This window comes from Osmerus eperlanus, chromosome 1 (assembly GCF_963692335.1).
Source record: "Osmerus eperlanus chromosome 1, fOsmEpe2.1, whole genome shotgun sequence".
Lineage (NCBI taxonomy): Eukaryota > Metazoa > Chordata > Actinopteri > Osmeriformes > Osmeridae > Osmerus > Osmerus eperlanus.
In genome coordinates, this window is record NC_085018.1 from 19,724,346 (window position 1) to 19,738,407 (window position 14,062).

Genomic DNA, 14,062 nt, shown 5'->3' on the forward strand with positions numbered 1-14,062 from the left:
TGGGCTGTGAGTAGACTGAGATCAGAGCTTGGAGTCAGGGAAGGAGGCTGGGGTGTACTGGGGTGAGGGCTGGGGTGTACTGGGGTGAGGGCTGGAGGCTGGGGTGCACTGGGGTGAGGGCTGGAGGCTGGGGTGCACTGGGGTGAGGGCTGGAGGCTGGGGTGTACTGGGGTGAGGGCTGGAGGCTGGGGTGTACTGGGGTGAGGGCTGGAGGCTGGGGTGTACTGGGGTGAGGGCTGGAGGCTGGGGTGAGGGCTGGAGGCTGGGGGTTAGTCCAGCAGATGTTTGCGGGGGCCGATGCGTGAGCGGTGGGAACGCCGTGTGTCTGCCGTGCCCTGCGTGTCCCGGCAGCTCTGACACATGTACGTCTCGGGGACATGGCTCTTCCTGATCTTGGCACAGGACAGGTGGATCCAGGTATTACACTGGTTACACTCGATCATCGCACGGCCCGCAAACGGCTTCATACAAAAACAGGTCACCAGGTCCCATGAGTCGTCATCTGACAGGAGAGGCAGAGAGAAAGTGGACCAGTTAAGATTATTATGACAATTTCTTAACACAGTGACCTACACCACATACAAATCTGGTAACAGGACTATTGGTGGAACTCTTTAGTATCGAAGGGGTGGTAAAACTGCAGTTTGAGGTCTTACCAGAGTCCACCATGATATCCTCGTCCTCTCCTGATCCATCCTCGTCTCGGAACACCACCTGTTTCCCCTGACGGAACACGGTCCGGTTTCCTGGCAACCCGTCCGTCTTCTCCACCTTCACCATGCCCTCCTCCAGCTCTGGCCCTTCCCAGCACTGACGCTCCTCATTGGGCTCCTGCTTACAGGGGGAGGGGCTTGGAGGGCAGAGAGAGGACGGAGGGGGAAGGGGGATGGTGATGTCATCCTCAGGCTCCTCTTTGATTAGCCGCCCTCCTAGAGAGGGGGCGTGCTGGGGCTCTGAGGTCGCAGCGTGGGCTGCCTGCTGGGTGGTGCTCGGCTCGCCAGCCTGGTTCTCTTTACGCCTTTTCTTCAGCTTGTCTGCTTTCCTGCGGTCGCCTGGGTGGAGAGTGGGCCCGACATGGTCGAGCTGGACAGCACAGGAAGAGGACATACTGTTTAAGACTCAACACCAAGAACCCAAACAAGTAGTTAACAGGGCTTTGTTGCATTGGATAGGCTTACTTCGATGACAGGTTAAAAAGACGCAATAACACCATACTCACATCCTTTTTACCCTGGCCTGAGACGGCTGTTCCAGCGAGGCCTGCGGGGCGGGGGCGTTTCCTGCTCCTGTCCTGGGGGGCTTTAGGTGGGCGTGGGGGGCAGGTGGAGGGGAGCCTGGACGTCCAGCCATCACTGTCAGCTGTGCTGCCTGTACTGTTGGGGGGGCTGGAGCTACTACGCAGGGGAGAGTCCTTTCAAGACAAGGAGAGACGGATGTCGGGGTTACAGTCTGTGCCCACCATAGGTCCTGTGGCAGCTGATGCAGGCTTGCATCAGTCAGACTGTAGAGATCTGTCACTCACACTCAGACACACACCGTCAATAGTAGACGATACTATTCTCTCTTCAGAAAAGCAGGAGCAAAAAAAAACAAAAAAAAACACACAATCAATCAAATAAAACTGGTGATCACATTCCCAGTCATGTGACCACACATTCAGTGACCTGGGCACTGTGCACCTCTGCCCTTTTCTGGCACAGATGTGTTCAACCATGTTGTGCAATGTCTTGGATGGAGAGATCGGAGGAGACAGACAGCGCGTGAAAGGCAGACAGCGTTGGAGGCAGTCTGGAGCATGAAGGACAGGTATGACTGGTTGTTCTGAACTGGACCGAGGGTAGAGTCAGAGGCTCAGTCAGGCTGCTCACTGCTCCTCCTGTGGGGCTCAGATTGGGCTCAGACTGGGGGACGACTACGTTTTGGGCTTGAACACGTTCCACGTCATTCCTCCCTGTCAGTGGTCAATGTCCACTGCTCTGAGATAGAATTTAGCCTTCCGATACTTAAGCTAGTCATGTTCTCACAGATCAGTGAACACCAAAGAGGGAGGGGGACCTTGGGGCTGAAATGGGATACGGCCCAATGACTGATGGGTAGAGAATGGGGGAAGGCCCTCTTACCCTAGGATAGAGGGCAGGGCTGGGTTAGGGTGTGTGTCCCTTCGGGAGGAATAGCAGCACATTGGCTAGCGAAGGGAAAGGAGGCTGCCCAAAGCCACACCTCCAGTTCTGTGGATCAAACAGAGGGTCATCACAACACACCAGACAGGAGGGATTAATACAGACAGTCAGCACACCTGGGCACTGCAGTGGAACGTCCATGTCACTCACGACCACAAAGAACTGTTATAAAAAGACTCCGCTTGAATCTCTAGTTAAAACAGAACTGAAACACAAAGACTTGGTGCTATCTATAAAGGACACCCAAACAGCTCCCTTTTAAAGCCATTCCTTATTTACAGTCAACCAATATAGCCATACCCAGTTAAGAACAACCAGTCACACAGTCCTGTACATCCATGGTCTCAAAAGCGTCAGTTGTCCAAAATCAAAAGTAAATAAAGACAACTACTAGTTTGTCTTGCATGACTGGACTTCCTTACAAATAGTGTCCAGAAATAAAATGCTTTCACGCTCACAAGTATGCATGCACACAGAAAGGCACACGCAGAAGGACATCTCTGCAACTGACTTACTCACCTCTTGAGGATAGGGGATGTAGCCAGCATATGCCAAGACAAATGTGCAGAACTTGTTGAAATCCTCCACTGTCCTTCTCCTCCTGTATGGTGGACTGAATCCCTGTGACACACAAGGCACTTCATCAGTCTTGGCTGGTATAGTGTATACTTGAAAAAGTCCAATACAACGACCATCGTATTACACAAACTTAGAGACAGGTTTGTGCACAAGAGACATTCATTTTGCTAGATAGACACGAACGCCTACTAGACGCCACAAATAACTCTCATACACACATCAGCACCGTTAATAGCAAGCGAGGAGATGATGATCTCAAATGTACATGAGCAAAAATCTGGTGATACCACCTGCGACAAGACATGATTTAGCACAGTTTAACTCTGTGGTTCTAAGCATGTTGGACAACGCTGTACTGAAGATCATATTATGCTGTGCGTTCATCATAATATACCGAGGCTACATCGTAGAAATTAACAAAAGATAAATGTGATCATTTAGCAAGATAGCATACACGACTAGGTAGCTAGCTCCATCTATCTTAGGAGTCATGTCACAAGAAGACACGACCAAGAAATTACACTCTATGACAATATTCAATCAGATGAGATGGAGCTAGAAACAATTACTGAATTAGCAACTTTAAGTCGTAGCTAGCAATTTAGACACTTGGACTGTTTTCTAGTCTACATTGTCTGTTAAGAGGTGTCAAGATGGCGAGTGTTGCCAAATCAGGGAATCTCACAAATGCTAAATTAGCGTTGCCACTGCTTGCTAGCTAGTTTCTAGACTAAGATAGATAGCTGTAAACATAATGCTAGCTAGCTTGCAGCAATAAGTAAATATTTTTTACTTTCTACTTACAAAGAAGAAAAGTTAAATACAGAGCGAGCTAGATCACTGTTTAACGTTGACGAAGTAATTGAAAACTACGTTTCTGAAGATGTTTCAGCTAATGCTAGTCAAGACATCCAGCCTGCTTGCTAGCTACATCGTGCGGGCGAGGGGCAAGCAGACTGACTTCTATTAGTTAGCTACCTAGTAGAGCTAGCTTTCGCAGTATCGATGAAGCTAGCTAACAACAAATAGTCACGCCAATCAAACTCACCTCTGACTCAAATGCGTGGGATGTAGATGAACTAACGTTCTCCATCTCTAAAATAAACCGAAAGTTTACTGTAAAGCATGAAAATGTCGAACTGAATAAGACTGATTTGGCTCGTTAGCAACTGAAATTAAGCTGGCCAAGCAGCTGTACTGACGGTATCGCTAATGTAGCTAGCGAGCACAAACGACGAATTGTTAGAATGTCTAGCCGACTCGCAGATAAAAAAACATTTAAACAACCAGCCCCAACCAAGGGATATGGTTAGCAAGAAAGGAAACAAAAAGTTAAACAGAAATGACAACGGTGTACAAACTCCAGTGAAGTCAATAGGTAGTATCTGCAGCTAGAGCCGTCTGCACCGAACAGCAGCTGCTAATATGAATAGCAACTCTCGATTGGAAGAGAGCCAATCCTGGCTGGCTGTCACAGTCAGCTCTCTCGTTGACTGGTCACTGTCAAAGTCACACCCCACCTCTTGAGGTTAGTACAGACATCCAGGCAGTATCATGTGAGTCGGTAGTATCTCTATTCAAATTCCCATACGCATTAGATTTAAATCACCAGTAGCAAGTCAAACTTACACTCATATAGATGCAACTCTGACACAGTTGTTGTGTGCGATGTTGTGTATGATCAACATTTGTGCTGAGTAATAATGTGGTTCTGCTGACTTCTGCTCGTCTCTGTACGTGCGTGCGTGCGTTGGTGTGTGTGTGTGTGTGTGTGTGTGTGTATGTGTGTGTGTGTGAGAGAGAGAGAGAGAGAGAGAGAGAGAGAGAGAGAGAGAGAGAGAGAGAGAGAGAGAGAGAGAGAGAGAGAGAGAGAGAGAGAGAGAGAGAGAGAAAGAGAGAGGTGGGGTGAATGTGCGTGCCGTGTGTGCACGTGAGTGAGTGTGTTGTCTATATAACCCACACTGTGAAGCTGCAGTGGAGCTCAGATTTCAGACACAGCAGCAACTAAGGGAGCAGGAGAAAGAAGTGAGCTGCCTGCAAGACTATCTTTTCATTTTCTGCCTACCTGTAAGTAAAACATTCCGTGCAGTTTATATGCATTTCAGAAATGCTAATCAGAATTACATTCACACTTACAAGATATAAACAGAACTTTGCTATAATTACTGCATGCTTTTGTGTTAAAAATGCGTCATCACACTGTGTCGGCTTTTATGCCGGTAAGAGAAATCCAGATGATCGCATGCAGTCTCAGATACAAATGTTCAATGAGAATAGACTCCCAAATAGTTGAAAAATATTTTCTTGTATTAACCATGAGGCCTAGATACGTTTTGGTGTAGACTTAAAGATTACATATGAAACATTTCTGACAGGGTATAAGCTGCACCAGTCTCACAACTACTTCCCATCCCCTCTGTTATGAAGGTGATTCTCTGTCTGGGATATGAATCAGTGTATGTGTTTGTTCTGTGATGTTATGAGTCAGCAGCCAGGGTATTAGCGTTTGTGTTTGTCTGGCCTGAGCATGAACTGGAGCAGATCTTTTTGACTAACCGGCATGGAGTCTTTCTGGATCAGGACTCTGCTAGAACAAATAGGCCTACAAATTCAGATACATCTGTCCTTCCTGCCTATTAACAATGACCATTATTCTTTACACATTTTGTTATTTTCATCCCTACAGCCTAGAAATGGAACCCAACACACAGACAAGCAAGAAATTAATGATTTCATAAGACAGTATAGCATGTAATAAAGGCTTTGTCTCCTAAGTGGAATGGGGAGGCAGCAGTATCATATTCAGCGAGGAGATTTGAGAATAGGGTGTGGTACATAGTGTGTCTCAGCAGGTATGAGATACAAAGCAGAGTTGGACATTTGCTCAACATTAATGACAATACATCATGTTATCTATGCATGCTGCATAGACGGATGAAAGTGTATTCTAACATGTGACCACCCAGGACCAAACCCCCAAAGAGCCTGTCTATTGAAAAAGATGAGTTCAAACTGGTTTGCACAAGAGTAGCCCAGTATTAGGTATCCGGGCAACCAATTGCAGTGTGCCAGGGGCATCTGCAAAGCAATGTCCCACATTCAGTGATTGAAAAGACTGTGTGTGTTGATGTGTGTGTGTGTGTGTGTGTGTGTGTGTGTGTGTGTGTGTGTGTGTGTGTGTGTGTGTGTGAGACTGTGTTTGTACAATAGCACAGACATGGCTTTACACTATTTGGCAAAATAACTAAATAACTCAAATTCTTAGGTTGTTTGTTCAACACATGTTTTAGAGAAAACCTTCACCCAAAACCCAATGAATGATGGTCATGCTGCTGTGAAACTGCAGCAGTGTGATTATATTCAAGTCTACATAACTTCTCTGTTCAAGGTGCTGTCTTCTACCGACCAGCTTGAACCATGGCCAGAAACCTGCTGAAGAACAACTGTGGAGATGGTAAGGAGACACTTTGTTCGAGTCGACCAATCAATCTATACTGTGATTACCAGTAGAAAAGGAAGAGATACCCACTGATGAGTCTGTTGATTAGAGAGTAAAGTCCTCTGCTAAAACCATGTATAATGTGATATCACCCACCTTCAAACTTGAGAGCAGTTCCCAGTTGACACAGGGAACACAACCAGGTAACAGCAGACATTTCCAGAGCAGATGGACCACTGGGAGCTGACAGAGAATGGTGGGAGCCAGTGGAAGGTGGATGAGTTGCCAGGAGACTGTGGCCATGACTTCTCTGATGATGGAGTGTCCAAGTACTTTAGCACCTCTTTTGAGTGAGTAAGCTGTAGGGTCTTGAGGATTGGTCCATCTGAGTAAAAGGGGAACACAACTCACTAGAGGGCTCCATGTTGTGTTTGCCCATCCCCTGACTCTCTTTTATAGACTGTGTTTGAAGAGACAGGTGGTAGATCTGCTGGCAGAGGGATACTCTATTGATGAGCTGGATGTGAATCCAGCTGTCATTGTGGAGGACTGGTAGGACACACACACAAACACATTTAGATACATGTTGATGGATATCAGCATGTACTTAGTGTTGTCTCATCAACTTGCAGGTATAGTGGGAGGACAGACTGTGGCTGCATCTACCAACTTACTGTATGTTTATTAGATGAAAATGAGGAAGTTCTGCAAGAATTTAAACCTGACCCTGTAACCCTGGATCCTGATTGTGATGACTGCTCCTGGAGACAGGTATGTGCACGCAGGAGACAGGAGGGTCCATGTTTGAACCCAAACACACGTTTGTTTGAGCCGAGCACAGTATACAGATCTTGTTGCAAACTGATAAGATATTCATCTCATCACATACTGCCTTGTCCATTTGTTATGACAAGGTGAGCCACACATTCTCTGACTATGGCCCCGGACTGCGCTTCATCTCCTTTGAACACGGAGGGCGGGACACCAAGTACTGGGACGGCTGGTTCGGAGTCCGAGTCACAGCGAGCTCTGTCACTCTAGAAGCCTGAGAGAGGGAGGAGACTAGGGGAATGGACGGAGACGGTGGGCCTGTAAACGGGTGAAGGGAGTTGGCAAAAAAGGGATGAAGAATTAAGAGGGAATGGGTTGAGAGGACCTGTGACCCCACACTATCTTACCAAACTTTAGAAATAACTTACTAAGATCATATTTCGCATACCCGCATATTTCGCAACTGCTTTTGAAAAATATGCAAGAAGGAACACTTTCCAGTTTGGAGCCTTATCTAGCTCGTGATAACATATTAGTCAATTATTTGATTGCATCTTGGCTCTAAAAATGTGTTAATGGATGACTAACTACTAGCTACTACCTCTATCTAACTATCAGTTTATACCAATTAACAACTTTCATTTAAACCTATGGGTGTGAGGAAAGGTAAAGTATCATTAGTGAATCAATACAGCGTATTTTTGTTAATTAGATCAGTAGTGTAAAGACCACCATCTCTATTAGGGCTATTCAGATTCCACACTAATCAATCAGGGCAGTTCATCATATACATCATGGACAGTTGCATTCCAAATAATAAAACCTTTACCAAAAAATGGTTTGTTTTTTGTAGATGGACAGTAACGTGTAGGCTATTAACATCTCTGCATTTCTTATAAGCAATGAGTCTCAATTCTCAGCATCTAGGATTGTAGGGCTACAGACAAACCTGACCAATAAACACACATTACACAAGTTAATATAACAAAATGTTTTATAAAAATCACACATTTACATATTTCAGGGGGAAATGGAATGACAACATGTAAGACCAGGGAGCTATCAGAAATCCCAGTAACAGCAGCTTGGTAAGTTGGTAGTGAGACATGTTTCTTAGCATTCCTATGTCACTACAGTAGCAAAGTATTATGCTTGATCTACACACCCGACACCAAAGTATTACGCAAACAATAACAGTCCTTCGTTAGCACCATGAACACACAGACAGTGGTGTAGTGGGGATGGGAAAAAGCCAAGTATCACCTACAAACACTGACCTTGAATGGAGAGACCAAGAACAAAATTACACAGTGCAAAGAAATGTGTCAGTGGCATGATTTGTCTTTGGAGATGGGGGCCTTTACAAATAATGGCATAACAGGTTCATGTCTCACACTCTCATAGAGAAACACAGATACACAGGAACACAGAGATACTGTGCTTTGCATAACATACCACTCTGTCTAAGGCTTACTTTACCATCATAAACAAACCCTCTCCATTCAGAATGCAAAATGCCTTGATTGTCTAGTTTAACAATAAGTGGGAACAACTAAGGCAACAGGACAAATCGCACATCAGCATGGTGGTGGCTGGGCTCTCAGAAGAGCCCATCTACCACCTCCTTCACATACCACAGGGGTATGAATGTTTTTTTGCGGGCTGTGTGTTTCTAGTGGAGGATAAGAGGGCATGGCGTGATGCGTGTTCCAGTGGGTTACTTTACAGTCTTTTTCACTCTCCCTGTGGCTGCATCTGCTTGCAAAAGGCCTCAAACTGCTGCTGCTCCAACTCTGTCATCATCTTATTCAAAGCGTAGATCTAATAATATACACAAACACACAAACACGTTACTAATGTGCAGTATCATAGAGCATGAAAATAGAATTCACTTGGGTATGCGGTATACCTCTGCTCTCTGTCTCTGTTTCAGCTCTTGCTGAGCGGATTTTTGCCTAGCTCTGTCGCCGCGGGTTGGAGTCGAGTTAAGCTTCGGCTTGTCTTTGCGACAGGCAGGTTCCATGGTGAGTGACAGCACCGGTCTCTGCAATGCGCAAACTTTGTCAAAGAAATCATACAAATCATAAACTGAGAAGATATACAATGATTAGGTCTAGGTGTTTATGAATTGTTGTTGATAATAGATAGTTGAGTAACAGTAGAATCACCGTTTTAGAAGTCACAGGTTTAGCTACTAACGCAACACACTCACTCAAAATAAAACTTGTTAGCTCGCTACTGTAAAGTAGTTAGCTTATATATATCTATGGTTAGCACTAGCGTAGTTAGGGTTAGCAACGAATTAGAGCTAGAACCCGTTGGCTACCTAGGTTACAGTAACTAGTTCCTGCTTCACCAACAATATTTGTTCGCTCGCTTACGTCATTATATGGCTGTCTGAGCTAGCTAGACGAAGCTACGGTGCTTAGCTTGATTGGTAGGCTACCACTTGCTAGATACTAGTACTAGCTACATACTGCCACGTTCACACAATATTTATTATATAGCACTTCCATTACAGATTTAAAAATAAAGCGACCACTACTCACCCCAATCTATAACTCCGGTTTACGACGAGTCTAATCAACTGTTACACACACAACAGCTGTTCCCCAGGAAGCATAGAACTGTGTGCCAAGGAAAAATAATTCCGGTGTTGTGCGATCAGATGCACTGCTTTCATGAGAGGCACCCCCTCGCGGGAGCACGCGCAAACCACTCGGAATCAAAAAGTGAAGGATTTCGTCTTGATATCGCAACCAAACGGAGGGGAGACAGATGTCTCACATCATACTTTCTTTGTTATATAATTCAAAAGAAGAATGTCGGTTATCTGTGTAAATAACAAATGTTATTCTCAAAACAAAATCCTCAAAATTCGTCATTCAAACCATAGATACCACCCCCTCTATTGTCTGTTCTGTATATCCCAGCATCAAATGATTCTTACTGTACACTGAGTGAACTACTATGAGTAACCACAGTAAGTTTCATGCATGTGACACCTTCCTAGTCAGAGTTAGCAGGGGGTGCATTGCATTGACATAAAATGGAAAACAAAGCCTGCCATGTGAAATGCTCCCCCCCCCCCTCGCGCATACCTTTCTTCCCTTCTACCCCAGCATTACGTACATTTAATAGCATACATTTTATACCAATACATGTATATGGTGGACAGGTCTGAAAACAGAATAGTCCATGGTAGGTGGGGGATTATTATGTTTTATGTTTTCATTTATTTCATTGATTCAATAAGAGTAATATTTCCTATATTAAAAAAGGATTTGATGGTGAGAACATTTCTTTTAAAGTTGATACATATAAGTTTTAGTACTTGTCTTTTGTAGGCTGTATGTGAACCTTCAGGAAAGCTGATATTCTGGATCAGAAGGCTGTTGTTTTCGACCTGTCTGAGTAGCACACCCTACGCGCAGGCTACCTGCATGCCTTTGAACCTATACATTAGTAAGAAGAGCAATGTGAAATACTTTGAACCTGCTAAACAAAATAAATTTCCTTTGGTAATCATAGCTGGGGTATATTTCCTCAGAATGCGATGTCGTGGAGCAAGAATGTTGGTTCGCGTTCGTTACCGGTTTGAATGACGAATTTTGAGGATTTTGTGTTGAGAATAACATCTGTTATTTACACAGATAACCGACATTCTTCTTTTGAATTATATAACTAAGAAAGTATAATGTGAGACATTTGTCTCCCCTCCGTTTGGTTGCGATATCAAGACGAAATCCTTTTTGATTCCGAGTGGTTCGCGCGCGCTCCCGCGAGGGGGTGCCTCTCAAGGAAGCAGTGCATCTGATGGCACAACACCGGTGGTACGGCAACATCAGTTCCCAGTTTAAACTCCCTCACTATTATTTCCTCATTGATTAGGAGGTTAAAGACAGACACCTAACAGATTACACAACGGTTGTTTAATTTTTGACAAATTGTGAGCATTTCCCTCCTAATAAATTAACCATATCATGAGTTCTAAAATTTTCATGATTTCCTTTCTTCCTACCTCCTACAGAATAATGTGACTGCATAACTAACCATCTGATTCTGTGTCCACAATTCATTTGGATTCTGTTACGTAAGATACACTTTACTGGTGTTGATATCCCAAGGAGATGGTCTGTGGTTAAATCCCCATCCATCATCCTGGCCTTTCTTTACCACGACAGAGGGCGCCACAACACAACATACTTTAAACGAACCCGTTATTTTTACCAATGTAATGCAGTCACTGTAGCAACACCAATAAACTGGTAGTGGGCAACAGAATCCGAAACATTGGGGAAAAGGGAATTAGACGGTCACTTATGAAAACATACTACTATGTAAGAGGAAGAAGAAAGGAAATCATTACATTACAATATGTTAGACCTGACACAAGGTTAGTTTGTCAGCAGGGGAACTGAATGAATGAACGAATGTTGTGTAATCTACACAAATGTGTTGTGCCCTATAAACAGAGATGGCAAAAGTACACACACTCTTCACTCAAGTAGAAGTACAGCTACTCATCATGACATGTTTATAGAGACCGGTAAAAGTTGAAGTGCAGAGTACACTTTTACAGTTAAAGTAAAGAAGTAGGCCTACGGGCTCAGCCTCTGACAGATACTTAAGTAAAGTTCAAAGTAAAGTCTTTTATTGTCAGATGCACAGAACAACACAGGGTCAGACTGGGCACTGAAATTCTTAGGACAAGACAACGCAAAGCAACCTGGCATAACATAACATATAAGTACAAAAGAGTACAAAGAGTAGGCTACAAAGAGTAGGCTACTGATACCAGAAAAATCTACTTAAGTACGGTAGGATACTTCCCATCTCTGTCTATTACCCACTGTCAGCAAAGTTTTCAATGTACAAACGTATTGGCATAAATATTGATTTAGAAATATGTAAATCTTAAAATTATTACTGTCCTACACCACATGTGAATGGAATGTAGTGATGTGTGAATGTGCAGTGTAGGAGAGAAGAGAGAGGAAAGTAATAGATCACAACATAAATGTATTTTAGAGAATGGACCAAAAATGTGTGTGGATGGTGTAAGGGAATTGATAGAGGAGGATCCACGACATGTCCTGAATAGATGACACAGAGTTTGTGTCTTGTATTTGGGGCCCTTCGTTATCTTTGGAGATAATTTGGCACATCATCCATCAGTCTACTCTCAATGCAAAGATGCCCTGACAACCGTAGACCACCCAAGTTCACCTGAGTCTCTCTCTCTCTCTCTCTCTCTCTCTCTCTCTCTCTCTCTCTCTCTCTCTCTCTCTCTCTCTCTCTCTCTCTCTCTCTCTCTCTCTCTCTCTCTCTCTCTCTCTCCTCTCACACACACACACACACACACACTCACAAACAACCACTATGTGAGAGTGCTGCATACATACAGATTCCCAGATATCCCCTAGCTCCTCTTCACCACATAAATCTGTGCTCCATGAGGAGTGAACCTGACACCAGCTGAAGGGTGGTCCACAACAGATTAGTTTGCCACGGAAACAAAAGACACCCAATATTAAATGACGGAATAACCAAAAGGTTTTAGACGATCCAATTGGCCCATTGCTCTTCATGGCTGTCTTGGCATTTCAATGGCACATCAAAACCAGATTGGTTTGGGATGAGCAGGAGAGTTACCCTCTGATTGTAAACAGAAGTGTGTGTGTGTACATTTGAGTGTTACATAGTATACCTTGACTGGTGTGTCTCAAGCTTCTGTGTAACGTGGGGGAGTCAGGTGGCTGAGCGGTGAGGGAATTCGGCTAGTAATCCGAAGGTTGCCCAGTTCGATTCCCGGTCATGCCAACTGACGTTGTGTCCTTGGGCAAGGCACTTCACCCTACTTGCCTCGGGGGAATGTCCCTGTACTTACTGTAAGTCGCTCTGGATAAGAGCGTCTGCTAAATGACTAAATGTAAATATAATTGGCTGATGTATGTGGCCTTAGGCAAGGCTGTGCCACAGAGATTTATCACATAGCATTCCAAAGGGCATTCCGATGGTTTACCTGGGTTTATCCCCAAACTCAGGGGAGCGCTCCTCGTTCAATAATATCCTGCGAGGAACAACTGATCTCAAACACCACAGACATCGGCGGGATGGCCCCCCCAGGCTCAAGCCTTCAAGTCTCCAGGCCGGAACCAGTTATGGACATGTTGTTCTCTACCTTCTGGATCTATGTCCCTGTCGCTGAGATATTCTGAGCTTTAACCAAGCTTGGAAAGAGGGGAGGGTGAAGAGGAGCAGAGTTGCACATGAAAGGAGAGGTTAAGATGGTGGAGGAATGAGAGGATAGTGAAGGGGAGAGTGGTGAGAAGCAGAGAGGAGTCTGGAGGAGCAGAGAGGAGTCTGGAGGAGCATAGAGGAGTCTGGAGGAGCAGAGAGAAAGAGGAGTCTGGAGGAGCAGAGATAAAGAGGAGTCTAGTAGAGCAGAGAGGAGGAGCAGAGAGGAGTCTAGAGGAGCAGAGAGGAGTCTGGAGGAGCAGAGAGGAGTCTGGAGGAGCAGAGAGAAAGAGGAGTCTGGTAAAGCAGAGAGGATCTGGAGGAGCAGAGAGGAGTCTTGTAGAGCAGAGAGGAGTCTGGAGGAGCAGAGAGGAGTCTTGTGGAGCAGAGAGGAGTCTGGTAGAGCAGAGAGGAGTCTGGTAGAGCAGAGAGGAGTCTGGTGGAGCAGAGAGGAGTCTGGAGAAGCAGAGAGAAAGAGGAGGATGGAGGAGCAGAGTTCTGTTAGGAGGCTTGTTGTTCTATATTAAACTCTCTCCAGGGAAGCGTCACTCTGACTGCTCTTTCACACCAGTGGCCCTGAACACACAAACCCACCACAGCCTCCTAACCTAGCCTGCCAGCCCACTGCCAAAACACACATACAGGCACACACACACACACACACACACACACACACACACACACACACACACACACACACACACACACACACACACATGCACACACAACACGCACGCACACACACACACAAACACACACACACATACACACAAAGAGTACACAAAGAGCACACATACAGCCCTTCAGTCCTAAAAATATACAGTTAGGCTAACAGGACCTAAAATAACTACCA

General features: G+C 44.9%; 3 protein-coding genes across 5 annotated transcripts; 1 reads left to right on the forward strand and 2 right to left on the reverse strand.

Moving 5' to 3' along the window:
* Positions 1-52: 52 nt before the first annotated feature.
* On the reverse strand, positions 53-4,205 carry phf13 (PHD finger protein 13). 2 transcript variants are annotated; one of them, XM_062468597.1, is made up of 6 exons: positions 4,121-4,139; positions 3,808-3,854; positions 2,700-2,801; positions 1,220-1,411; positions 657-1,083; positions 53-502 (listed from the first exon to the last, which is right to left on the reverse strand). In XM_062468597.1, exons 2-6 carry the CDS (start codon positions 3,850-3,852, stop codon positions 270-272), a joined length of 999 nt encoding a protein of 332 aa, XP_062324581.1. In that variant the 5' UTR covers positions 3,853-3,854; positions 4,121-4,139; the 3' UTR covers positions 53-269. The 2 variants fall into 2 exon arrangements, with proteins under 2 accessions (XP_062324581.1, XP_062324580.1); XM_062468596.1 differs by having other exon boundaries at positions 3,808-4,205.
* A 468-nt stretch (positions 4,206-4,673) lies between these two features.
* Positions 4,674-7,812, forward strand: fbxo2 (F-box protein 2). Its single transcript, XM_062468598.1, has 6 exons — positions 4,674-4,826; positions 6,148-6,213; positions 6,422-6,548; positions 6,658-6,750; positions 6,831-6,969; positions 7,113-7,812. The coding sequence occupies exons 2-6, from the start codon at positions 6,177-6,179 to the stop codon at positions 7,245-7,247; spliced, it is 531 nt and encodes a 176-aa protein (XP_062324582.1). The 5' UTR covers positions 4,674-4,826; positions 6,148-6,176; the 3' UTR covers positions 7,248-7,812.
* A 133-nt stretch (positions 7,813-7,945) lies between these two features.
* On the reverse strand, positions 7,946-9,669 carry svbp (small vasohibin binding protein). Of its 2 annotated transcripts, none has more exons than XM_062468599.1 (3): positions 9,519-9,669; positions 8,879-9,013; positions 7,946-8,790 (listed from the first exon to the last, which is right to left on the reverse strand). In XM_062468599.1, exons 2-3 carry the CDS (start codon positions 8,990-8,992, stop codon positions 8,704-8,706), a joined length of 201 nt encoding a protein of 66 aa, XP_062324583.1. In that variant the 5' UTR covers positions 8,993-9,013; positions 9,519-9,669; the 3' UTR covers positions 7,946-8,703. The 2 variants fall into 2 exon arrangements, with proteins under 2 accessions (XP_062324583.1, XP_062324584.1); XM_062468600.1 differs by having other exon boundaries at positions 8,879-9,027; positions 9,519-9,632.
* Between the last annotated feature and the right edge of the window lie 4,393 nt (positions 9,670-14,062).